At 33.4% G+C, this 27,306-nt stretch overlaps 3 protein-coding genes across 6 annotated transcripts in view; 2 read left to right on the forward strand and 1 right to left on the reverse strand.

Annotated features, from left to right (window-relative positions):
* The first annotated feature begins 27 nt into the window (after nucleotides 1-27).
* Nucleotides 28-7,703, forward strand: nan (transient receptor potential cation channel subfamily V member nanchung). The gene is made up of 14 exons (XM_067285542.1): nucleotides 28-163; nucleotides 391-523; nucleotides 2,178-2,385; nucleotides 3,694-3,870; nucleotides 3,946-4,135; nucleotides 4,209-4,362; nucleotides 4,434-4,535; nucleotides 5,868-5,975; nucleotides 6,044-6,195; nucleotides 6,267-6,376; nucleotides 6,459-6,616; nucleotides 6,683-6,799; nucleotides 6,893-7,018; nucleotides 7,360-7,703. Exons 1-14 carry the CDS (start codon nucleotides 129-131, stop codon nucleotides 7,498-7,500), a joined length of 1,911 nt encoding a protein of 636 aa, XP_067141643.1. The 5' UTR covers nucleotides 28-128; the 3' UTR covers nucleotides 7,501-7,703.
* A 544-nt stretch (nucleotides 7,704-8,247) lies between these two features.
* LOC136987798 (3'-5' exoribonuclease 1-like) lies at nucleotides 8,248-23,238 on the reverse strand. 3 transcript variants are annotated; one of them, XM_067285561.1, is made up of 8 exons: nucleotides 23,166-23,238; nucleotides 20,445-20,705; nucleotides 19,985-20,201; nucleotides 17,121-17,204; nucleotides 15,739-15,848; nucleotides 12,344-12,467; nucleotides 9,823-9,977; nucleotides 8,248-8,449 (listed from the first exon to the last, which is right to left on the reverse strand). In XM_067285561.1, exons 2-8 carry the CDS (start codon nucleotides 20,696-20,698, stop codon nucleotides 8,398-8,400), a joined length of 996 nt encoding a protein of 331 aa, XP_067141662.1. In that variant the 5' UTR covers nucleotides 20,699-20,705; nucleotides 23,166-23,238; the 3' UTR covers nucleotides 8,248-8,397. The 3 variants fall into 3 exon arrangements, with proteins under 3 accessions (XP_067141662.1, XP_067141661.1, XP_067141663.1); XM_067285560.1 differs by lacking the exon at nucleotides 23,166-23,238 and adding an exon at nucleotides 22,847-22,986; XM_067285562.1 differs by lacking the exon at nucleotides 23,166-23,238 and adding an exon at nucleotides 22,509-22,527.
* Nucleotides 23,239-26,364: 3,126 nt separating this feature from the next.
* Nucleotides 26,365-27,306, forward strand: part of LOC136987762 (SAP domain-containing ribonucleoprotein) — a 32,798-nt gene continuing 31,856 nt past the window's right edge. For both annotated transcript variants that reach the window (XM_067285523.1, XM_067285524.1), the window contains exon 1: nucleotides 26,365-26,457. In XM_067285523.1, coding sequence (XP_067141624.1) covers nucleotides 26,404-26,457 — 54 coding nt within the window. In that variant the 5' untranslated portion in view covers nucleotides 26,365-26,403. The remainder of the gene's footprint in view (nucleotides 26,458-27,306) is intronic.

The raw sequence follows: 27,306 nt of genomic DNA on the forward strand, positions 1-27,306 counted from the left end.
GCACCCCGCTACTATAGCAACAACTGTAAACATCCGTTTTTCTCAATTCGTCTGTCTAAGTTTTAATGATAGGAGGCTCTAGACATCAAATACCATAAATTCCCGCCTTCTTAACATAAATTGGACCAATGCCATTCAAGAGAAAGGCCGACATCACTTCGCTGTAAGTATTATTGGTGCCTCCTCCTTCGTCACACCTCTTGAAGGGGATGCCAACGTTATCCCCCCCATTCGAATCTTAGTAAAGGTATTTTGTACTTAAGAATATATATTTAATGCTGAGGAATGGACGAATTCGTTCATTGTTTGGATATTAGAATTTTAAATCAATTTATTTAATGTTTACTTTTATTATTATTATTATTATTTTCTCATGGGTAATACCAACAGTCAAGTAACCTCGGGGGTAAAAAAACAAGCCGATACAACATCTCAAGCCACTTATGGATTAGTGGATCTTAAAGGAGGAGGAAGATTAGTTGCTTTGATGAAAGAAGCATCCAAAACTAGAAATTATACAGGGGTATGCAATTGCTTTTACTCTTTATATTTAATAATGTTAATTCTTCCTCTATAACACGAGTGATGATCTATTTATCTATTATATTATACGCGTACTATCCGTATCTATTATCATTAATATCGTCCATTAAAGAGTGTATTTTTATATTTAAAATAATAATTATTGAACCATAACCTGAATTGTGAATTTTCAACCCTTTATAAGTATTAGAAGTATTATAGTCAATGAAATACAGCATAAAAAGATTAAACAACCCTATTAGAGATACACGCGACCCCCCTTCTATTGTATAAAATACAATTACAATTAAGAATACTCGTTATAAGTAACAAAGAAAGCATCAGTTTTAAGTCATTAGAAGAGTGTTTCGAAGCTAAAATAACGAATAAAATTTAAAATAATAGAAGATATTGATAGAATTTGCGTTCACACGAAAGGCATTAGTCACCATATTGTATCGATCGTTAAATTAGATTTGGCACGCGAGTCGTAAAGTACTACAAACAAATCTTAAAGCTGTCAGATCCAATGAGCCATGGCTTATGTTAAATACATTGTCAAATTAAACAAGAATATAATGAAGTATTGTCTTCAATTAAGTATTCATAAGTTTTACTCTGTATTTTTTAAATAATTATACATTTCCAACTATATTTCGTTCATCGAATTGGTTAACTTACTCAAAACTCGATTCACCAATTCGTTATTCAAAGATAACGACGTGCAGCTGTTTCAAACAGGGTTTTAATCGCATTAATTTGCAATAAGACCATTACTTTCTTTGAAAACACATCTAATACGTAAACTGCAGCCACACTGGCGCCAAACTTCCCCTATCGGTAATTTTCGAACTGAAATTATTTCCATTCAAATTCTGCACAACAAATTTGATCGCATTTAGTCTATTCAGAAGGCTCCAAGCCCCTCCATTAAGTTATTTATACAATAATTCCAAAGAAAACTCCATCGAAACAAAATGGCGGCCGGCCAGAGATTCGAAAACAGAACATTTATCAGATCTAACCGATTGATTCTAACCGTTTTTTTAAAATTTTATTAATAATAACGTTTCATACATACTTAAAATAAAAATAAATTATATAATTAATCTATTTATAAGATATTTTCTTTAAAAAAAAAAAGCCATACTTTTACTGGATTCGAACCTTTATACGTTCGTCTCGAGAGGGTCGTTTGAATTTCTTAATCTCGAATCTTTCATAAATAATTTTTTGAATATTAAATTAAAAATTTGAGTAATTATTAATGAATATGTCTTAATTTATATTAATAAAGTGATATAAATAAATAACAACTAACCCGTTACAAAGCTATACATCCACCAAAGCCGAATTATCGGGCTAGAATCGGCTATAATAAATAAATAATTAATAAGACAATTTGGCACTAGAGCTTGGCGTTAGGCGCCATCTCTTACTAAACTTAATAATTATCAAGTTCCAAATTATTAAAATTATTTAATTTAAATTAATTATAATTATTAAGTTTAGTAAGAGATGGCGCCTAACGCCAAGCTCTAGTGCCAAATTGTCTTATTAATTATTTATTTATTATAGCCGACTCTAGCCCGATAATTCGGCTTTAGTGGATGTAATAAAGTGATAATTAATTATTAACGTGCTTTTAATTACAGTTAGACGATAAGATACGTGAGTTAGTGGAACCTTTTATATATAATAAAGGAGAAGGGAAGATTATTCCTGTCACAGACTTCATTTTGCTGAGAAACAAAGACAGGCCGAAACAGAAACAGTTAACAGTACCGAAGAATAGCAATTCAACAGAAAATGAAGATGAAAACATAGCGGCTCTCAACGGCACGACTAATTTTATGAGTAAAGGTAATTTAATTTGCACGAGATTGGATATTTTAGAGACCAAATATTAGTGATACGAGACCCCCTATTAATAATATAGGAACACCCCATGCAGCCCGGAAATCACGTTATTTCAATTCAAAAATTCTCTCCTGAAAGGAGTAATATATATGACTGGAACGACTCTGTTGCTACAGAAAATTGCAGAATAAATAATTGCTCATTCATTTTATATTCACGATTTTAAAATTATAATGTAAATTACAATTAAATTACCCATTTTCTAGTGATAAAACTTTGTTATTGTAGCAATAAAACTCTACATATTCTATTGATTAGTTGAGTATTGTCATCAAATGCAAACTAGGACAGTATTTCGTTCCTCTTTATGCTATTTTTTTCTGAATTTTTGATAATTTATTACTGACAATTTCTTATTTTAGGCCACGTAACTTATTTTACAGTCATATATAAATAAAATATGTAAATATTTATTAACCTAAATCCTTAAAAACCTTACAGGAAAGCTTTTATCGCAAAGGAAAGCCAGCCAAAGATTTTCTAATTTTTTAAAAATATTACAGATAATATTTATACTAATTTAACAGCAATTTATTAGGAACATACATAGGAAACTTATTGTATTAAAAAGTTAATTTTTACACCGTTATTTTTCAGCGTAAAAGGCTTTTTTTTCTACGAAAAGCGTATAAATTTGAAAATTCAAACAGTAAAATAGCATTTATAATTGAATTTTTATCACTTAAAATATGTAAACAGTACATTTTTTCCCTCTATTTGTTGACTCGTATCGTAGTTACGCTTGATTAATATTTTAAAAAATTCCAAAATGTACTACTTCTTTGCCCCTTTTTCTCTCCAATTAAATTAACTTTTAATAATAATAAAATTATTTAGAATATCGCTATTAACTGAAAACAGTGCATAAAATTAAAAATTTATAAATATATCTTTACTAAAATATAACCCTTTAACAGAATCATAATAATTTTTTTAAGCATTTAAAACTTTTTAACCCCGATCCAGTTGCGTGTTGGCTTCACTGCACGCTTCCCGACCGTGCAGGAAAGCCGAACGTGCATTTATACTTGCGTGCAATTTTTTTAATTTTAGCGAATATTAACGTCGTTTTGTGTTCTATACACGCTTTATAGATGTATTTATATATAGAAGACGAGTATTCTTCTTAAAATTAATGTTAATTTATATAAATACTGCCAATTTATTGATTGCATCCCGGAAAACTCCCTCACACACGTAGTGTTGCAATTTATTTATATTTTTAAAATTTTCTTTGTAATTTTCTTGCAGATCCTCCAAAGTATCGACAGGTTTGCTGGGATTTATATGAGCGAGGTTCTGTTGGAGAAACAGCGTTACACTTATGCTTTCTAGTGTCTACTTCCATCCATGCCGAGTTAGCTAAACGTCTTGTTCGACTTTACCCAAAATTAGTCAACGATATTTATACAGGAGATGAATATTATGGTAAAAATATTGAAATTTATCCTCTTAAATTCTTTACTTCTATACATTTTTTATCATTTTCTTAAAATAATACAGGAGAAATCCCATTACATATGGCTATTGTCAATGAGGATCCAGCTATGGTCAAGTTCCTGCTCGATAATGGTAGTAACTTTCACGAAAGATGTATGGGTAATTTCTTCTGTCCTGAAGATCAGAAATCGTCCAGATCAGACAGTCTGGATCACGAATGGGTTAATCTCTGCGTGAAGACAAACTACGAAGGGTAATTCAAGCACGAATTTCCATTAATCTAACCATTCGTATACATTGAAAACATGGTAATTTCTTTTCTGTAGTTATGTATACTGGGGAGAGTATCCTCTCTCTTTCGCTGCTTGCCTGTCTCAAGAAGAATGCTATCGACTTTTGCTAGCAAAGGGTGCAGATCCCAACAGGCAAGATACGAATGGAAATACTGTACTTCACATGTTAGTCATATGTGACAAACTTGTAGGTAATTTTACAATATTTTCTTCTGAAAAAAATCTATTAAATCATTCACATACTTCTCGTACGTTTAGAACATGTTTAACATGGCTTTTGAGTTGGGAGCTGTAATGGATATCGTAAACAGACAAGCTCTTACGCCGCTTACTTTAGCAGCCATGCTAGCTAGAAAGGAGGCAAGTTATTAATTTATTTACCTCATTTAATAATAAAATCATGATCTTTCTTTCAAAAAATCTTTCCGAAGAGTGCCATTGATAAATAAATGTGGTATTTTCACTTAATTTTAGCGATTTTATCGCTTTAAAACGCCACTGTCTGTAGTTTCCAATTCAAAACAATGGTGAGCATTCAGGAATTTCTCATCATTTGAATGGATAAATTTACTCATTCTACAGAATAAAAAAACGTAAATCACTAGCAAAACATATAGGTATTCTTTTATTCTTTACAACTTTAATCATTATTATTATTATTATCGTTTCTTGGAAAATTCCGTAAGATGAAAGAGTCAATAACATTGATTTTTAGTACAATAGCACTTTAAATATTAACATCTCGCTATAGGAATAGCGATATTAGTGAGTTTAAATATTTGATTGTGTCCTTCTCTTATGTAATTTTCATGTGTTACAGATGTTTTTCCACATACAAAAGTTACAACGAGAGATTTATTGGCAGTTGGGAAGCATTACATGCGCTGCCTATCCTCTAGAAGAGGTCGATACAATCAGCAGCGAAACTGGAGAAATTAATAAAGTTTCGGCCCTCAATCTAGTCGTTTACGGTGTAATTTATAATAAATTTCATATTATAATTGTAAAATTTTGTAATTTTTCGGTTAAATTTTAATGTTTTCCGGCCCATTCTAGGAAAAATCGGGGCATTTAGATATGTTAGAAGGATTGTTAGTGGACCTTCTTAATGCAAAATGGAACACATTCATCAAATTTAAGTAAAAGAAATTCTCTAAAATTATATTTTAAAATATTTAAATTTAAAAATTTACTCTTAATATTTTACCATTTTTACAGATTTTACCGTCAGTTCGGTATATTTTTTATTTATTTTTTAATATCTTCTTGCTGTTTTATCCTGAGACCCGGTCCCATTTCACCTTCAAATATCCAAAATATTACAAATAATACGGATAATTTTACGAATCAGAACGGGCAGGATAAATGTATTCTCTTAAATACTGAAACTTTCGTGGATGTGGTAAGTAATACTTAAAAGAACAGTACAATATATTTTTGTACGTGCCTAATAGATAAAACTACTAAACACTGAGAGTTTGAGCCTCTTCAATGGGCTGGCTCGTGGAGTTTTCCGGGTTTTCTTCACGTCCTTAACACTAATATACAGGCCAGTTTCCCATAATTCCTCCAGAAAGCATCCCCTTGACAGATGACTCGCGTTGTATTCCATCAAAACAAACCATTTGTTTCCTAAAAGACAAATTATTTGAAGTTCTTGCATGTTACTAATCAAATAATCGTTACACACAGCTTCGTTTAGTACTAGAATGTCTGACAGCAGTTGGAGCCTTCTCATACCTGATCCAGACTGTAAGAGAAGCGAGATTTTTAGGATATAACACATTTATGGAAAATCTGGTAGGAAAAACTATTTCTAGTTGTGCTATAATTAAAGAGAGATGTACAGATCTATTGTTTCTCTATAGATGACTGTACCCTCTCGTGTACTTTTCCTGATATCGTGCCAATTAGTGATGTTAATGATACCCTTACGCCTAGCGTGTTTAACTAGTGTAGAAGATATCGCTGCAGTTTTGGTGATGCTGACGACAGCTCCTTACTTTCTATTCTTCTGCAGGTGAAATTATTTGTAATATCTTATATAAAGGAATCGTGTTCTACGTTTTAATATAATTTTTATCATTTCAGAGGCTTCAAAATGGTTGGCCCATTTGTAGTTATGATATATAAAATGATTTTAACAGATTTACTGTGCTTTGTTACTATCTATCTAGTGTTTGTTTTAGGATTTTCACAAGGTATTGTTTAAAAGTTGAAAATTAAAGCATATTTTTGCATAAAAAATTACAAAAATTTCATATTTTTCTTCACTTCATTTAGCATTTTATGTGATTTTTTTATCACATTCTGGAGAACCTGATAAGAACTTCTTCTGTGATCCAATACAGAGCATCATGGCAATGTTTGTCATGTCACTTTCCGAATTTGGAGATATTTATGAAGAATTCGACAACACCGATCATCCTGCAGTGGCAAAAGTAAATTGCATTTTATGTTCTTTAGTTTCTTATTCTAATTTTAAAAGACAAATCATTTTCTTTCAGGTTTTATTCATTGTATATATGGCTCTTGTAACAATATTGCTTATCAATATGCTGATTGCTATGATGGGGAAGACTTACCAAGATATTGCAGAGAGGAGAAATGAATGGATGAGACAGGTTTGATTCATTAGATTCAATTGATATCAATTCTAATTGTAACATATTACATTTCCATGTAACGTACTAATAATTAAAATAATTAATTTACAGTGGGCGAGAATAGTTTTAGTTGTAGAGAGAGGAGTACATCCATCAGAATGTTTAAGGCAACAAAGAAAATACACACAAGGAATGGCTGACGGTCGAAGAGCCTTGGTTCTAAGACTTCAACAAACGGTATGTATATAAATTAGCTTGAAAAGTACAGAGTATTCATAAAAGAATAGCAGTGTTTTACGTGACGTGTCAAAACGGTCCCAGTGTTGCGCGTCAGTCAAATCCCCCGTGTACACACCTTTGGTAACTTGGTACACATCCAAGATAATTAGTTAGGCTTTAAAACTGGTGTGGCCTTAACAGCATTGTTCATACTGTAGGTAGGTAATCATATTAGGTAGCAATTGTCTTTGACATACCTTCTAAACATGCCCTTACTGTAAAATAGTAGACCTTTATCTCTTATCTTCAATTAAACTTTTCAAAATGATATTTGTCACCCACAAAATTTTCATTTTTAGGACAAAGAAATGGAAGAATTACGCTTGTTAAGTAATCTGAAGACGTCTCACTTAGAAAACATCAGAAGACTACAAGCAGGTTCTAATTTTTTATCTCCGAGAAGCACTCCGAGGAAAACCGTAAGCACCACCAGCCTGTGAGAAGACGAGATGCAATTTTTTATATATACAAACGAATAAAATTTCTATTAACAATGCCAAAAGCATATTGGTTATTACAAGAGTTAGCCACATAAATTTAATTTTTTAAGAATTCTCTGCGTGAGTTATTTTTGTATATCAAAAGCTAAAGATAAAAACTATTGTTACGGATGAAAAATAAAAATTTATTTATTGCATTGCAATGGTGTAATTAATAAGTACGCAAATCGATATAGAACATCGTAAAGATGAAGGGAATTAAATGAAAATTTTACCGAAAATACAGCAGCTGTGTTTGTTACTCCTCTGCTAGAAACACTTAAATCTTAACAATTATTTGTATTTGTAGACTGACCATTTGTACGAGTAAAAAAATTTCATAATTTTTTGAGCTATGGCCCCACTTCTTAATTAATATCTCCCGAATCAATGGGCCAACTTTCCTGAAAATTTCTAGAAATATTTCTCCTAATACACAAACCTCCCTGTAAAATGTCAGAAATTTTTGACAAAAGATACGGGCATTATTAAGCTTCAAATTGGGTGAAAAAATCGTGCCTCCAAGATACACACTAACAGCCATAGGTATAGAAAAACACCCCAAATTTTTTGAATTTCTTGACGTTTTAAGGTCCCCGAATCCAAAAATTAAAAAGTCTTCGGGGGTCATTTTTTCTACCCTGTATAAATAAATATTCTCACGTAGAAAGAAAAGTGAAAATTTATGTTAAAAATATACACATAATTTTATTTAAATATTGTATATTACAATTATTAACAAAATACATTATAAAGTTTTAACTGTACAACGTTGGATGTATAATACAAAATCCAATTTTTTACCACTTTATTCCGAGATTTGTTCAAAGGTTTCGACCTCACTACTGTGATAATTCGCTAATCTTGATGACCAAATCCTCCAGATTCACTTATTACTCTTGAAGAAATTCTGTAAAATAAGTTGTAATTGTAGAAACATATTACATTTCTCAAAATACAATAAAACAAAAAGGACTTTCTTGTAGTTTAAAAACTCCAAGAAAGCCTGCAGGTTCAGTGGCAAGTGATAGGGCCTAACATATCCAAGAGAGACCACTCTAAAAACTTGATTTTTTGACTGTGGAATTTGATCCTGGGTCCAGTGATAGGCAAACACAATTGGGCTAGAGTATGTGAACTAGAACACATTTAAAATTTGAACATAGAGTGGGTGATTGGTTAACGAACATAATCCATTCAGAGACTTTGTTCGTTATCCGAATTGTTTGTTAACCGATTATCGATTTACCATAGGTTTTTATGGGAATTTGATTAATTCGTTCTGGAGACCCCAAAAAATAAAAAATATATACTTTCTTACTACATTTATTTATATGTAATAATAAAAATACATATATGCAAAGTCTTGCATTTTTATTAGTCATGTCTTTTTCCGTTTATTTGGGGTTAAAGAATCTGTCTAATGTCAATTGCTTTTCTCTCTTCTTCAGGATTTTTTGGAAGTAATTAATAGCATTGTAATTGTAAAGATCCCCAAGCTCATTAACCTCAACCTGTTTGGATGCCATTCTAAGATGGTTGTTCTGACATCCTCCCACTTTGTCGAAAGATCTTTAATTAATAGCAGATATTGGATAACCCTCTTTTTCAGAAGAAAACATATCTCGCCGAGTTTCTTGGTGTTCTTCATTCGAGTTCGTGTGGTTCCTCTGTCATAAGATCTGTTGCAGGTTCCATTATGAGCTTTTCAATGTTCTTTATTTCTCAGATGTGATTTTTGTACTCCCTTGCTATTATACTCTCACCTTTCGAAAAGAAAAACCGATGCAAAACTTAACCAGTCCTCGCCCGACAGTCTTGCAAATACTACAAAAAAATTGTTTCTGTCAGAAAAATAAAAGGCTGGAATTACAAGGGAGAATTTCAAAGTTTGACGGAATACTATCCAATCAGTATATACCAGGTTGAGTGTCGATGTCAACGTCTCCCGCACTTCGAAAGGTTTCGAATTGTTACCTGAAGACAAAAGAAAATCATTTGGTATTCGTTATTTTCTGTCGCCTCTTTTTATGTTTGTTCACTGAAGTGTTCGTTATCCGATTTGTTCGTTAACCGATCACCCACTGTATATGTAAAAATTGGTAATTAAAAGAATTGTTTTCTTCATGTTAAACAAACATTATATATTTTACTTCCATTTGTGTTAATGTTAAAATATTTCTCAAGTCAAAAAAAGCAGTTTTAATTTTAATTCAAACCGTAATTATGAAATTATGTGCCTTTTTTTATATTAATTACATCAAAATTATGCAAATTCCTTACCCATTCCAGGAAATTCTTTCATTTACAGTAACCGTTGCACCCTTTTCTAGTAAATGAATTACGATCCTGGCTATATTACGAGCGTCGTCTAATCCGCAGTGTTTTCGTCCTTCAAATTCCATGTCCAGCGTTTGCAACATTTTCTTCAATGAAAGCTAAATTCAAAATACAAAATATATAGATAAGATATAATAACTTAAGTAAAATAATTGCATGCTAAAGTGTCAAATTTAAAACACGACAGTCAATGTCTTTGATATACAGTAATACACCTAAACCAAATATGATATGGCTAAAAGGTGGAAGATACGGGAACTTTAACAACTCATTGGGAATAAAATACGAAATAAACAAAATATTTTATTTACGATATATTTTACAATCTCTACTTTGTATCGTAACTTAAAGTTTTCAACACGGTTATTATTTAATATTCTAGTGTCGTAAAGGTAAGTGCATGCATGGGCATATGAATGGGACAGGAAGACAGAAGAAAAAGTGAAAACATTCAGCTGAGTCTTTTTCTTTCTACATTAAAGCCTGAGATTTTCTAGAATGGCTTTGACCAGTTACACCAAATCCCAACCCAAACCACGTAATGTGGGCTTGATTGAGCGCAACAGCCACAAAAAGTCTACTCAAAGCATATAATAATGCAAGCAATACACTTATTTATACCACTACAATCCATACGGGTTTTAGACATAGGAAATTGTTTATATTTGGTTCAAAGTATTTTAACTTAAAAATAGCAGGTTTCTAAAGTCAATTATCGTGCCACTTTTAAATACAATTAAGACTTAACATTAATTGCTTTTCTTATGTAAATAAAAATTATTAAATTAAATAACTATTGTTGTAACCTGCTGCTATTTTAAGAAACAACAATACATTAGACCCCCCCATAACACTGGTTCATATAAGATGGATTCGTATAACACGGCAGAAAAATTGCGATCGCGCTCGTGTAACACGCTAAAAGAGGCTCGTATAACACGGTAAAAGAATAAGACAGATTGTCACGGCCGACTCGTGTCTGGACAGGATTGGTTGAATCTGGACCAATAGTGGACATTGCACAAACCGTTGAGTTTAAACGAGCAGCGAACCTACTAAAAAACATTTATTATTCAACGGCCATAAAAATTATATTTCTATTAATGATGTCTCCAAAGTTCGGCGAATTTTTCGCAGAAAGAATAACTTATCACGTGTCCACTGTTCGATGAGTCGCTCCGCGACGAAAACAAGCTTAAGCAATGGCATCTTCGAACGACGTGCACTCGGTAAGTATTCCTACAATTTTTTGTTTATAGCATAGTTTATATGGATTACGCCCAAAAAATTATATGTGTTTTGGAAATGTTCGAGTCAAATTAGTCTAGAATCGATTAATTTTATGAAAGAAAACCTTTCAAACAGCCGTACCCCCTAAATTGCACAAGTGCCGGGTTGTGAACGGCTCATGTATTTGTAAAATTTAAGTCACTCGTACAACGAATTCATATAACACGGAACGTATCTACCATGTTACAGGGGGTTCTACTGTACTGTTTTATTTAATTCACAAAAAATGTAGACAAGAATTAGGTTAAGTGGCAATAAAATGTTTACAAGGACAACTTTAAATCATGTAAAATTTAATTATAAGTTCAAGTGTGTCATGAGATAAAAAAGGTTTAAAAACACTGATCTAAATCTCGAGCAGTATTATATATATAATATTATGCGATATCTGGTATCAAAAAAAGGCTCAACATTATACAGATTTATGTTAATCAGCCTGCCAATCATGCTTAGTACTTTATACATGAAAAAATTAAGCAGTTTTACTTTATTTTTATCAGTTTACAACCCTGCAAAGATAACTATTCCACTGTTTGATATTAGTAAATAAAATTCAATACATTTTGGTATTATCCAACGTCAATGGAATACCTATAGCTAGAATAACCGGGGTATCGATTTTCGAATGTACTCGTACACCACTTATTCGGCTTCTAGTCTGTGGGACTAGCCCTCTCGTCGAAGAATGACGATTATTTAACATTGGAGACAAGAAAATAGTAAGATCTTCGTCTCAGTTGGGACCCGACACCAGATAGTCGATTTATCGCGGACTAACACGCATAACTATTAATATTAAGGAAGGCTTAAAATTTAAACTGACGAGTGGGGAGTGCATAGGTAAGTCAATAGGATGTCTTATCAATAACGAAACCAATGACGTTCAGTTAACAAGGAAATACAGATTTTTCTGTCGCAAATATCCAAATAATTGACTAATAATAGAAAGAATAGCTCAGTGTAATTTAGTTGAAGTGAATATAAAACTATCCAATAAGTGAACTAATGACGAGTAGACAATTTAGTTCAGTTTAGAAGCCGATGTCAAACGGAAACTGTAACGCATTTTATTAGTTGCAATATGATCACTTTCAGTTGAATACTATAAAATATAAGCCTATTCAGAAATACATACTATAATTAATCCATTAAAAATTTAAAAAGAATATCTAACCTTTTTTGTATTGTAAAATTTGGCAAATGTTTTACAAATGTTGATCCACTTTTTACCAAACTTTGGAAATGAAGTATGGCTCAAATCGCACTGAAAAACCAAAAACTTATTCATATCCCATGGCCTGTAAACAAAATAAATAACATTTAATATAGAAACACACTTGTACACAAAGTAATTATACATATACAATGAAGCATCAAAAATCTGGTTTCGTCTGTTGAAAAATGGCTAACCTTTTCCAGTGGCGTAGTGAACATAACTGGCGCCCGGGGCATGGCACTTTATTGGCGCCTCCCTCCAGAAACGCATATAGTTTGTCTTGGAGACCATTTGGGCGCCACTCTGCGAGTGGCACCCGGTGCACGATAGACTCCCCTCGCTACGCCACTGACCTTTTCATTAGTAAATTCATTGCTGTTGTTGTTTCAAGCTTATGTTGTTGATGTGCAAATATTCATTAAAAATTTATAATTCTTTAATTTTGAAATTATGATTAGTGTAATTTTTGTTTAAACATAAGAATTATGTAATATATAGTTTACACTTTTCCTATATTCCTTGTGAAATACTGGCTTGAACTTAGAACATCTAAACTTGAATGACAGTGTATTTGGAGTTTACAGTAAATGCTAATTTACACGTGTGAAATCTGTTCAAAAAATAACCAAACTTTATTGGTCCTCGTTCTGTTCAAAGTACTCCCCTCCCCTATTAACACACTTATCTCAGCAGTGTTTTCACTTTGCAAAGCAGTCCTGGTAAGCTTCTTTCAGAATATTCTTCAATGCTTGTGACAAATTTGTTTTAATGTCGTCAATTGTGTCTAAATGACATTCTTTCAGCTTTGATTTTAATTTTGGAAACAAGAAAAAATCGCAAGGAGCCAGAAATGGTGAGTAGGGAGGCTGGGGAGAACAGTCATTTGGTTTTCGGCACAAAACTGGTGAATTGACAAGGCCGAGTAAGCAGGTGCATTGTAACTGTTAAGGAACTATGAGTCGTACTGCCACAACTCTAGTCTCCTTTTATGAATTTTTTTCATGCAACCATTTCAAAACACCTGCATAGTACTGTCAGTTGACTGCTTTGACCTTGAAGCAAAAATTAAAATCACACAACTCCGTTGAAATAGAAAAAAACAGTGATCACCAGCTTGAAATTAGATTGAGACTGTTGTTCTTTTTTCGGGCGTGGACATCCTTGCCAACCCACTGTAAAGATTGAACTTTCGTAGCTACAAACCCAACTCTCTTCACCTGTTATGATCATTTACATGAACGTTTTGTCATCGTTGACTTGTTGAAGGAATTCCGGGCAAACGTCCACTCGATTTCCCTTCTGCAGTTCGGTCATCAAACGAGGAACTAATTTTGCTGCAACTTGATGCATGTTCAATTTTTCCGTTAAAATGTCATGCCACAACTTTATTGGGATCCCAACCTCTTCTACAAGTTCTCTGACAGTCAGATGACAATTTGCACACATTCGATCCTTGATTTTCTAAACGTGAGTGTCACCAGTTGAGTTCAAAGGCCTTCCTGGTCAAGAGTCGTCTTCAATTGATTGACGACAACTTTCAGGTAAACCATTTATAACACTGCATACAATCTAGAGCATTTATTTATTTATTTATTTAAATAAAGATGGGTATTGCCCGAGTATGGAGAGGGAGAAAAGATGATTTAAGAGGAAGCTAAAGGAGAAAGAAAGGAGGATAGAAAAGTGGGTGAAAAGGGAAGGTTTCATGGGCGTCTTATATTTTATAAAAGAAACATAAATTATGTACAACCTAGAGCATTGCCTCCATAAACTTGATTCAAAAGTTGAAATGTTTCAGTAGAACTTTACCCCAGTTTCACACAAAACTTTACATTGCATCATTGCTCCCATAAATCACCATGAACATCGAAACACCTTTCACTCAAAAACAATAATGTGTGACAAAATAAGATATCAATAATCCAAAAAAATCAGCTTACTCGGTAGATTATCACGACATAGCGTTGCCAACCTCGTGACGCTAGGACATTCTGTTTCCACTCAATTCAAAAAGTTTAGTTATTTTTTGATTTTTGAATAGACCTCATATACAATCATACCTCATATTTTAAACAACTCTAAGTTCAAATGCTCCAAAGTCTGAATGCTAAATTCAAGAGAAATTCAATTCAGAGTTTAAATCATGCTTCCACATTCAAACTGCACACACAGTGAAAAGATGTGCTTGTTATGTAAAAACCATCTGTGTGCCCGAGTCATCTATCTCTCTCCCTGGGAGAGCATCTCTTGCATTTTGGCTCCCAAGAAATATGTGGAAGCAAGAAGGTTGTAGCGTTGACGGTTGAGGTGAAAAAAGTAACTTTATTGCAAAGCACGAAAGCGATAGCCGTGCAGTCGTTCTGACTGCCACATTTAAGATGCCAAAGTCAACAATGAGTATCATTCTTAAGAATAAGAAAGCAATAAAAGCAACAAATGTGGCTAAAGGTGTATTCCAGCCCACCAGTGGCCGAGTGGTCTCCGTTGCCACTCGTAGCGGTGGTGACCGAACCCTAAACACCAGGAAGTTTGGTCATGGGTTTGCACCGCAATCAGAGAGGCTGGCTTCGTGGAGTTTTCCGGGTTTTCTCCTTGCCGATAACAACTGAATAGGAGGCCAGTTCCCCATAAAAGTCCTCCTGGAAAGCATTCTTCCCCTCGCGCGCATTTAGGCTGTCAGATATGGCTGGCTCACCAGTCACGTAGCGATGAAAAATTGTCTGTCGGAGAAAGAGCCTAATTGAGCTAGAATCTCCATATTAACAAGAAGACAAAGAGAAAAGAAAGAAAGGTGTATTCCAAAACTTTTAATCAGTAGTGCTAAGAAGAAGAAGAGAAAAAGAAAACCAGAAATACAATTATTTGTTGTGTTTATGGAAAGTATCTCTGTTTGTAAATAGTAATCTTTCTCTTCCTCTCCACAAACAACATGGTGCATCACCACTCCTCACTAAAGTAAATGCAATTTTTATTATACAGTATTTACATATTTTATGTTTTGTTTTCAAGTTTTAATTTATTATTTAAGGTTTAAAGGTGTTGTTTTTATCTTTAATTATAAGTACTTGCTGTCTAAGTTTATCAAAATGGGTATTGTTTAGGGTCTGAAAACAGATTAATTCACTTTCCATTATTTCTAATAAGGAAAATTGTTTTGGACTTCAATTCAGAATTTGATGGCTTCCTGTAATGAACCAGATCTAAAGTATAGGCCAGTGATCTAATTATTTAAATTTAATGTAAACATACAACAATGCATTAAAATTAACCATCACATTCTTAAAAAGTGATAAATTTACTTAAATATAATTATTTTTTACCTATCTACAATTTATTTGAGAAGTGATTCTTACCCGTCTGTCACAATGGCAAACGAATTGTCACACCCAAGTTTGTAGCTAGCCATCCACGTCATAAATCTTTCAAGGACAAAGGGAAAAGTATCTGCTTTATCAACCACATCCTTTAAATAAATCATTTTTTTTAAATTTTAATCTCTAATATTAAAAATTAACATGTTAATTATTATATGAGAATGTCATAATGTAAATTAAAACTTTGGAAAACTTTACAAGCTTCACATTTGCCCATTACAATTTCTCAATACAGGCACCTCACACATAATCAAATTCTTCCTATGCTTGCTAAGGCATGTTCATTGTCACTCTTCTTTCTTTCTTTTTCTTGTTTATATGGAGACTCTAGCCTGTTGGCTTTTTCTCTGAAGTGCATCACTTAGCCTTTAGGCGAAGCGGTTAGTGCGGTACACGAAACGTTCCAAGGCTTCCATATGTTGACGAGGAGGAAGATCGGCTGGTGGCCAGTACATGGGAGTTAAAGTGCAAATGATAGTGAGATCCAAGGTCAAGGAACGACCCAATTCTTGGCGGTCCCCCGCATACTGCAGGCTTCACTCCTCTCACAGCTCCTGCAGATTACTCGGGTTGTTCAATGACGAGTGATTCTGACTTTGTAAACTACAGAATGCAAAATGCCTTCTCTGTTGCGAAGTCAATGCTTTTTGTTTACGACACTTCCTAGAGGTAGTAGACAATGAGACAGGATGGAGCATAATGCAGATGGAAGAAAAACTCAAATGGTTACTCTATTGATTAGTGTAAGTCACATACACAGTCTCTGATAATAGTAACAGTAATTTAAAGTGGTAGCATTAATTTGGAAGATCCTGCACTTCTTCTGAAACTTAACTCTAAACTGTTCAATTATAGTTTAATGCTTCTAAATTAGAAATATTAGACTTCAATAATCTGAAGCATTTGAACTATGTTCTATTTTAAACTCCAATTCTGATTATAATTATACAAATTTCTTTATTTGTAAATATATAATTACCTTCTTACAATCAAATTAAGGCATTGGCCGTGTTTCTTTATGCAGCGCTCGAGAAGCGCTTTACGGCGAACACACCGAAACTTGTTTCTAATTGTCCAACGCTGCTTGTGACGTCATTTCGCTACACTCTTGCTGCATAAAGAAACGCAGCCATTATTTCCTATGAGTTTATTTGTCAAAATACACATAAATAAATCAAATAAAGAAAAAAAAAAGTTTATTTTTTACTCTATATTTCATTCATTTATATATATTTTATGCTATGAAAAGTTTTTGATGAGCAATTTTATATTATGTGTCAGAATGTTTGATTTTGAATTTCATTGTTTACTTACACAATTTATCATAGAAATGAAATTTTTTGATTAATTCAAAAACTTACCTGCGTTATTCCAGTTAGGGACATGCAAAATTCAGTTAGATTTTTGTTTAAGACAGGACAACAATATTCACGAAATTCTGAAACCTAAGTGAAAACAAACCATTTTAATGATAAAATTTATAAAAGAACAGATTATAAGTACAGTATTATTCAAAAAGTATGATCCAATTCGATGTGGTTAATACATAGATACTATTATACTATGAATAATAACAGAAATCGGAAGTCACCGTTTCAAAAATTCCGAAGTATCTGCTGCGAACCAGACTAATCTAATGGAACATATTGTAACACTGAGCTTCAACTTTATTCTGGAGAACAAAAAAGAAACATAAAAAGGGACTAAATTCAACAAATAATAAGGGTAAAAAGACTATCTCCAAAAATCCTTATCTTCAAGGCTGTGTATGCAGTAGCATTGTCATGATTAAGGAATCAGGTTTGGTTGCACTACAGTTCTGGTCTTTTGCAATGGACATCTTCATGCACTCACATTAAAATATTACAGTAAAAGTCCAAATTCATCATCTGACTGGGAGAAACTGCCTTACTTTTACTCTGTTATATATAACAGAGCCAGAAAAGTAAGATTTGAATGTAGCAAGTATTTCAATTTGAAAAACTCAACCCCATTTAGCACACTGATGTTCAAATGTCAACTCCCACCTTCTGTGCCATTAATTAATAACAGAAGTAATAATATAGGCTGATATAATCAAACAAATGTTCGACTTTAATATATAAAAATCGAGTTTATATTTGTACGGTCTGGTTTCTGTTACCACACAGCTATATACAAAAATTTGTATTGTATGATTCGTCGATATAATAACCAAAGAATTCGTCGTGCTAAATAAAAATGAGTCTTAAAAGCATTGTGAATTCTTTGATATGACTACAACAAATTATACACAACAAATTTGTAGCTGGTACAATGCTAAACAGATACTATTGTTGATATGCTACACAGACAGCTAGAGTAACAATCAAAGTTGGTCTCGTACCTTACAACTAAAATTATACAAAGAAAGTACAAAAATAAAAGATATAATGCGAAACAAATGATTAATATTTCTATTAGTGCGACGTTAATTAACATGCTTGGGTCGCAATACCGTCGCAGGTTCCATTTCAATAGTTAATTCTTGTAACTACTCTACTAACTTATAACTATTCTACCGAGAGAGAGGTTTACGTCGGTCTTCGTGTGATTACCTCAATAATATGGCCATCAAGTTCCGAGAAGTCCTAGGAGTGTCGAGCGGAGGTCTGGACAGCATCATCGGCTTGGAGGCTTCCTTTGGACGATCGCCCCGAGGTGCAGGTGCGACCCCTTTTTATACCCATTTTGCGAGGGGATGTCTGAGGGAATTCTGACGTAAGGTGACTTAAGTCCGATCTGCGTCTGGAGTTTGTTTATGCTAATTGTCAGAAATCGAACATTTTGTCAAATTTTTTACTTTTATCTATCCGATATTGTTACTCATTCTACCTCATAAAATCGATAACAGCTGTCAAACACACGGAACAAATGGCCAGAGGTCGGGTATGTAGTGCTGTAGTGCACCTTAGTAATACTTGTTGATATTCAAACTGTTTTATCTATCAAGAAATCATAGGAAATAGGATGCGTGTGGGTTTTGTCTGGGTCGGTTTTCTCTTTCTCGGTGACCTTTCGTTTGCCCCTTTTTCCTGGGGAGGGGGGTACTAGATTAGAATATTACTTTACAAATTCAATTATTTAATTAACTTAATATCAGCTTCTCACAGTGACTCAATACATGCATCATAAATAATGCAATATTCCAGCTCATCCCACACATAATATAATATGATAAACTTTGTGAATACAAGTTACAAGAAGCCTTGTATTCACAAAGTATATCATAAGTTATCATAAAAACATATCACGAACACTCATATCTAATAGAAAATCTCAATCATTGTGACTTAACATTTAACATTTTATAAACCCTTCAGTAGAATTTGTTCTTATGCTTTTTATCCATATATACATACCACTCTGTTCATATAATTGAATGTAGCTCATCAGTAAAGCAACTTAATGTCAAAGGTGAATGGCGGAATAAGTGTGAACATAACTATTGTTGAGTCTGTGAGGGAAAAATATCTCAGACCAGCTGAGGAAGGCCATTGTAAAGAATGAAATGCTGTTAGAATTTATAGTAGTTGATAAAGATTTCTCTGGCGTGTGATTAGTCTGTATCTAATGTTATAATTGTCAAATTGAATAATTATCTTCAGTAGACTTTAAATTTTGGCCATATATTTGAAAATAATTCTTTAAAAACTTAACAGAAGCATGATATACATAGGATCTACAAAACACCCCCTTGAAACTCATATCAAAGAACATGCAGCAGATATTAACCATGGAAGAAACAGCACTGCTCTAGCTGTTTACTCTTCGGACCCCGACATTGAACCCATTTTCGCTCAGGCAAAGGTCATTCGCACCACCCACAACACTAACCACCTCAGATGGCTGGAGGTGATCTGCATATGCCTTAACGCTATTAATGAGTGTAATTGCATTAACTACAAAGATGAAATAGCTCTATCGACAGCATGGCAGGCCCTACTAGATATAACTGTAAGATAGAGCAAAACATGCTTAGCACGTAGGTCCGTATTGACGTCATTGGGTTGGGTTTGGTCGTCATTGGGAAGTGCATTCTGTTAGGGGATCGTTACCTGAAGAACCGTTAAGGTTTGAAAATGTTTGTAATTACTTTGTTTAGTGAGAAGATACGAACACCTGGTAAAAGGCTTTTAGATACGTGTAACTTTAAAAACTTAATATCAAACTGAAGCATACACACTACAAGTAATGTTATACTTACAATGGTTTTGGAAGATGTTTCAATTAAAACTGCAGGAAACTCGATAATTTCATGTGGATAATTATCATCCTTGTTACTATTCTCGTCACAAGTAGCCTCAAAATCAATCACACAAAGATATTTGTATGGACAATTTGATTTATTCACTTTCTTTAGTAATGTTTTCTGTTCTTTATAAAATGTCCTTAGTCGTTTCCTTAAAACATCATTTCTTCCTCTGAAAACGCATAAGATGTCAGATATTTGCTTTCTCAAATTGAAGGTCTAAGTAGACAATAAATATACAGAAATGTAAAACAGTACGGACAAAGAGGTAAAAAGAATTAATATAAACAAATTAATTTACAAAATCATTTTTAAATTTTATGAGGAATTAATTTACTCAATTTAGAAATCAAACTCAAAGTGACACAAGATATCAATACAAAATAATAATAATAATAAACTCAGAATTACTCACGTTGATTTCAGACTTAGCATTTGTAACATAGTTTGTAACTCTTCTTTGTTCATTTTATTTATCTTTGAATGGATACTTCCCAAGTTTTCTTTCATTACATCATAAATTAATGGCTCGACGTTCGTTTCTGAGTGATGTTTGCATTCCAGGTCTGTTTTTTCTCCCGAGAGTTGGACGAAAGCATTATCCTCCTCATTCTCTTTTCCTTTTAAAACTGGTTTGGCACCTTTATTTTCTTCACTCTCTTTTTCCATTTTTTTACTGTAAAATGATATTCCTCATAAACCAAATTCAGAAAACAAAACAGAATATTACATTTAACTTTTGCTAATGATTTTCTTTTTACATTCAGATATGGCATTACTTTATTACTAGTGGCTACCACTAAATGTTATGCCACTAGCCCAGGTCCAGAAAACTAAAAAATCCAGAAATCCGGACCACTTCCTCGAGTTTGCTGGATATTTGATCCAATACTGTACTGATTTTTAATAAGAAGTAAGAGTGGCTGATAATACAATAGATTCCTATCCCTTTATGACTTAACTGAATTCTATCATGTATCACTCAACATGCACCGATGCAAGTCCAGTTCCTCCCACACGCTTCTGAACATGATCCTATAATTATAAGTCATGCAAATCCTCATCCTTAGTTAAGGGTAGATTGCATGGTAAGGATGGAACAAACACGGCATCCTTGATATAACTCTACAAATCATTGTGTCAGATTTAGTGAACAAGGCAATGCTGGTTGTATCAAGGATTTCATGTTTAATCAGAATGGTCTTAAGATGCAGATCAAGTTGGATATTCCCACAATCGATAAAACTATGCTCCAAAGAGTATGAGAGGAACTGTAGAAATTACTGTGTACAAGATTACTGTAGAAATAACAAAGAGATAGCCAATAAAACAATGCAGCAATTAAATATAATACACTTTTTCCCATATACTCATAATACAAGATTTATATTAATTGTGAAAGTTGATCATCATAAACCAAAAAAAGTTACCTGTATGTTAAATATAGATAACAAAAGAATTATAATTAAATATGTGTGAAGAAACATTTATTTAAATATTAACTATTAATTTTATTTAGTTGCATAGAACGTAACAGAATGTAAATGCAGTAAAAAGTTACTGTATTTATTTATACTATTTTTTAAATGCTTACCAGTTCAACCACTGAGACCAGGCATTGTTTGAAAACATTACTTATGTTTCTGGTGACTTACCAGCTGCTATCAGGCTCACCAATCTTCAATGGTAAATCAGAGGTGAATGACCAACTAGCAATGTTGTCATTCATCACTAATCAGTAAGCATTTCGAAACAGACTATTAGGAAACTAAATTCTCCAGAGATTTTTCAAATGGTATAACCTAATTGATGTATATTCCTTTGCTCAAACCAGCTAAAGTTTCAGAAATAAACTAAATTAACATTTCAGATAAGAGATTTTAGATGTATCCCTGCCTTTCTGACACAAGTATAGACTGACTATTCTTGTTTTCTCTCTTATTATCACAATTATCATTTTCCTGGAAAAAAAAGCAATTTAAATCTTGTTTTTTCTGTAAAAAATTATCAGCATATCAAACAGGTATTAATGAAGTCTCACTGGCCACAGATAATAACAAGGTTGAGGCCAAAATTTTAAACGCAAAAACGTGTACATCGGATGTTTGGCGCCGCTTTCCTGTTAGCCTAGAAGTTTGACAATGACGTTTGGAAAGTCAGTGGAATTGTGTTATACGTTCCAAACACCACTGTCAAACTTCTAGGCTTACGGGAAAGCGGCGCCAAATGTCCGATGTACACGTATTCGCATTTAAAACTTCGGCCTCAACCTCGCTAATAGCTCAGTTTCCAGCAAGTGTATTAGAAAGGTTTATAAAGAACTCCTAACAAAGGAGAGAGGACTAAAACCTTAATCAAGGTATATCAGTATAATAACAATGTATAGATCTATTAAAATGTCTTCACACAAGACAAATATGTCTTCTCACAAGAGTTGTGATACACTGACCTCAACAAATATTAAACAATCTCCAACTACCAGTCAAATATTCTAACTAGCTAGAACATATTATCAGAAAGTATGGTAATTTAGTATTTATCTTCTTTGATAACATTAAACTTCTAGCTCATTCTAGAAGCAAATACTTTTCAACATGTCATATGTTTGCATACTGAGATTATAAACAAGAAGTACTGTACCTAAGGTATAAATTCTGATATACAACACTTTTAGTGGAGTAAACATCATAAAAACACAGACTAAACAGGCTTTCGGACATCTTTTCTTCATCTTTAGAGCTTTTTCATGTCCAAAGGAATGTCTAAAAATGCTTAGTCTGTGCTCTTAATGATATTAATTTATAAATATTCACTCACATTGGTTTAAATAGTGTATATTAATCTACCAAATGTCTCTTAAATTCTTGTTCTCGCGACTACGTATACAAATTTGTCCAAAATGCAATCTACAGACAACTCCGAACTACACACATCCACTTCCGTTATAAACATATCGATTTCACTAATATAGAAAACGTGTTGACCACGTGGGGATAATAACTTCTATTAAGACCGTCACGCATTTTCGTTTAATTTTAAAGAAGAATACTTAATAGACATTTCCAAAATGCGTAGAATTTTTTCTCGGTAGCCTATACAAAAAGCGCTATCAACGAAAAATCGTTGGACTACTTACCTAATGTGCGCCGTTCAAGATGCCATTGCTTAAGCCCGTTCTGGTCGTGGAAGTGCACGTTAGGCGGCGGAGACGTACAATGCTAGTCGCGTGACATCTGTCGGGTGTTTCTGGACAACTGATTCCACATAAACGATTTCTTTTTCAGAATTAAATGTTTTACCATTGGTCAATTTTCTGATATAAGTTTAACTCATTTAGGTTGTTTTTCGTGTAATATACTTAAATGGTTATTGTAATTTCTAAACTAAATGTAATTCTAAAAATAAAGAGTTCAACAAGTGGCGGGTTATAGCTTCATGGGGACCAGGCAAATTTGAATTAGGGGTTCCCATACAGTATGTTAACTTCAGACATTTTTTTCTTCCGGTGAATGTTTTGGGGAAAATCTGCCGGTATCGTTCGTCTTCTTAAGTTCACTACATTGCGCGCTGCACCCGCGCCAAACCAGCGATTTAGGTTTAAATTTAAATTTCGATATTCTTACTATAGTAATGGGTTTAAAAAGATTGGTTTGGGACCATCTATTAGTGGGGGCTCCGGGCAAATATCCTTTTTGCCCATAAGATAACCCGCCACTGAAGACAGATAAGCAATGACTGACGTGGGATAAAATAACTAAGGAATAGGATTAGAACACATTATAATCTATTTTAATTTGTAGTAAAAATCACATTTCAAATGTTAAAGAACAGTCGGCATACAAATACAAAATAACTGGAATTCTTCCTGTATGTATGGATGTTAGCGTGTGCATGATTTTGTTCGCCCACTTTGAAGCTTAACTCCTGTCTTTTTGTCGAATATTTCTGAAATTTTGCAGGAAGATTTGTGTGTTAACACATTCTGGTAGCATTATCTGGAGTTCAAAGGGCCACAATCATTACAAATTCCTCGTTGGATTTTCAAAAATACACATAAGAGTACTTTAGAATAAATGAATAATTCGACATCTGTGAATTTCATTTTTATAATTTTATTTATTAGGAAAAAAAAGCATTATTTTAACTTTAAAAATTTAAAATAAACTTCTTTCTAATAAATATTATTTTAATAAAATAATCCTTTCTGAAATATTTCAAACCAATGAATGTTTTTTTACGTAACGCTTGACAGGATCGTAATACGTCACGACTTGTTAGAATTATATTCTAACAATACGTAACGAATTGTTAGAATGTATTGTTCGAATTTTCTATTGTAGATGGCCATTGTTAATTAAGCGTAAATTTGCTCGAAAGTTTTGCGTTTTTTCTTCCTTTCTTTGAGATTTCCTGGAAAAATTGGGATTAAGTAACTTCAATAGTGTACGAGAGGCGAAGAGGGATCTGTGTCCTGCGTCTTTATGGTCAGCTGGGGTAAAGACAGGAAACGTGCGTTTTATTACGACCTGCTATCTTTATAGATTTCTGTCTTTCAGTATTACTAGTTGTAATATTGCATCCCTTAGTATAGTAATAATACTATGAGTTTCATAGTGTGAGTTAGGACGAATGAAACTCAACAAGTGATGTTAATCACTTGTGCTTCTAAGAGGGCCTCTTACAGCAAACCCATTTTGGGTTCAGTCAACCCCACAATGGGGCGGCCGGGTGGTGAGGGATGGGTTCGACATACCCGGACGGACCACCCCCGAAAAATTCCTGGGGATTATTTGACCCGTCCGTATGCGATCTCGGGTCCCCTGGAACGTTAGGCCACCACCTTGACCGCTCGGCTATCTGGCCTCTACTGGCACGTTATTATTCCGCATGTGCTATCTTAGTCGAGTTCGAATTGCTAGTCGGCATTTACGATTGTACTGTAAATAAAATTAATATAATCTTCAAAATGCCAAAAAGAAATCGTGTGTTTACTGATGAATTAAAAAAGAATATCCGTTTTTGAAAAAGTTTGTGATTGTATTGACAAAGTGAAATGTAAACTCTGTTTTTCAGAGTTTTCAGTAACTCGTGGTGGGCGTACGGACATTAATTAAAATCACTTTCAATGTACGAAACATGAGGCAAGCCTAGTAGCAGCGGAAGGAACTTCCTCAAATATATTGTCATACAGTATTTTAAAGGAACCGATTTAAATTGAATTAAGTTTCTATTTCATTAAAAATAACAGAATTTTTTAACAGATCGTTGCGGGAATAAAGAAACGAATGTGGGAAAAAAGGAGATAATAATTTATTTCAATTAATTCTGAAAGAAAATATATTGATCTCCGTAGATGATGTTACTATTATGAGTTACTCCGTAAAGATCATGAATAATGATTCTTAAATAAAATATATGGCATAATTATACTGTTTAAGAATACAGGTAACACAGCAGATAGCTGTAACGGCCAACTTAGAACCAATCATAACGCCATCAAATATGTAATTGACAATAAATATCTGGACATAACAATCGATGATAATAAATTACAATAGAATGTTCATATTAAACAATTCCGATAGATATGGCCAAATCGGAATATAAGAAATTATGTGTAATCATCTTAAAAATATAACAAACCGGTGATGAAATTAAATTTAATAAGCTTAGTCTTTTTTTTTTTTTTAACTCCTTCCGCCCTGTGGGCACTAAGAGGGCCTCTTTTAGTAGGCCCATTATGGGTTCGGCCAGGCCCACAATGGGGCGACCGGGTGATGAGGGACGGGACCCGACATATCCGAACGGACCACCCTCCGAAAAATTCCTGGGGATTATTCGACCCGTTCGGATTCGATCCCGGGTCCCCCACAGCGGTAGGCTGCCACCTTTACCGCTCGGCCATCCGGCCGTCAAGCTTAGTCCTCGTAGACAAACATTTAATAAATTGTAGAATAAGATTTTTTTTTGACAAAACAGTAGAAAAAAGTTACAAAAATGCTTGAAAACGGGAAAACTAACTACTAACCAAATAGAAAACACACTTCTCGCCTAACAGCGACTCTCACGCCAGCTATCGGCAACCTGAGACATTAACTCTACTGGTGAGCATAGCGCAAGAACCAGTATATATATTGACTGCATATTCTAGTCCGTTGGTTCATAGATATCTATCAGTTTTAATTGATAAATAATTGATAATTAACTATATTAAATTAATATTTTAAAATTAATTATAAGTAAAAATATATATAAAGTTAAAAATGTTTATAAAAAATTTGATTCTTCTCGAACTATTTTCATTTTTTATTTTTATTTTTTTATTTTGACAGAAACATTCAGCGCCATCTACAAGTTTAAAAACAAAAGTAAAAATGGCTGACACGCTCGGTAACATTTCAAGTGTGGAGATCTTGCAATCGATGAAGGTAAACACTAATTAAAATTGCAATAATAACGTAAATTATGTAATAATTATGAAGTATATACTCAAAAGTTCGGATTAAATTCAAGGAAATTTTAAAAATTCAACAATTTTTACCGGCTTTTATCTCGTGATTAGGCCTACGTTACAGAAGACAAATAGCATTGTGTCCATTACAGTAATTTATGATTTAAACATTAAATTACATTATTACAATTAAAATTTATGTCATTTACGGGCTAAACGACGTTTAATTGTCTATTTTCAGGCATAAATTGTTATAACATTGGTTAAATTACCTTAAATTAAACGTTTTCCGTGATAAGTTGCCTTCTAGCGTGATGACATGGTTAATTTGAAGTATATAAAGTTCTTGTACTTGTATTTAAATTATTACTCATAAATTCAATGTAGAGATAATTAAATAGGGTAAGATTGTGGATGTGAATGACACTGTTGGGACTTTAACAGATCTGAAGAGATTGCCCATACAAGCAAAAAAGTCAAAGGAACCATGCCTTTATATGTAACCCTTTGTGAGATATCCAAGCACATTTTGACCAATGCTTCTCATGCAGTTGTGCATTTTGGCGTTAGCTATCGTTCGCATCTTGGCAGCAGCACGGACAAGCCCCCCTCACATCCCTAAAACTATGTAACATCAAGTACACCACAAACAGTTGAGTGGGCTAGTCTAAGCTGGCGTGTCACCTGGGCTGAATAGTTAAATGCAAGTAGTCTTAGAAGGGAATTTCCAATTGTGCCCTAAAAGTAGGCCAATTTCCATCTCTTCCAGGGTTCCTTTCACTTTTTTATTTCTATGGGCATGCTCTACAGTTCTGTTAAGATCCCA

Source organism: Centruroides vittatus, unplaced genomic scaffold, assembly GCF_030686945.1.
Source record: "Centruroides vittatus isolate TY-2023 unplaced genomic scaffold, ASM3068694v2 scaffold_2707, whole genome shotgun sequence".
Taxonomy (NCBI): Eukaryota; Metazoa; Arthropoda; class Arachnida; order Scorpiones; family Buthidae; genus Centruroides; species Centruroides vittatus.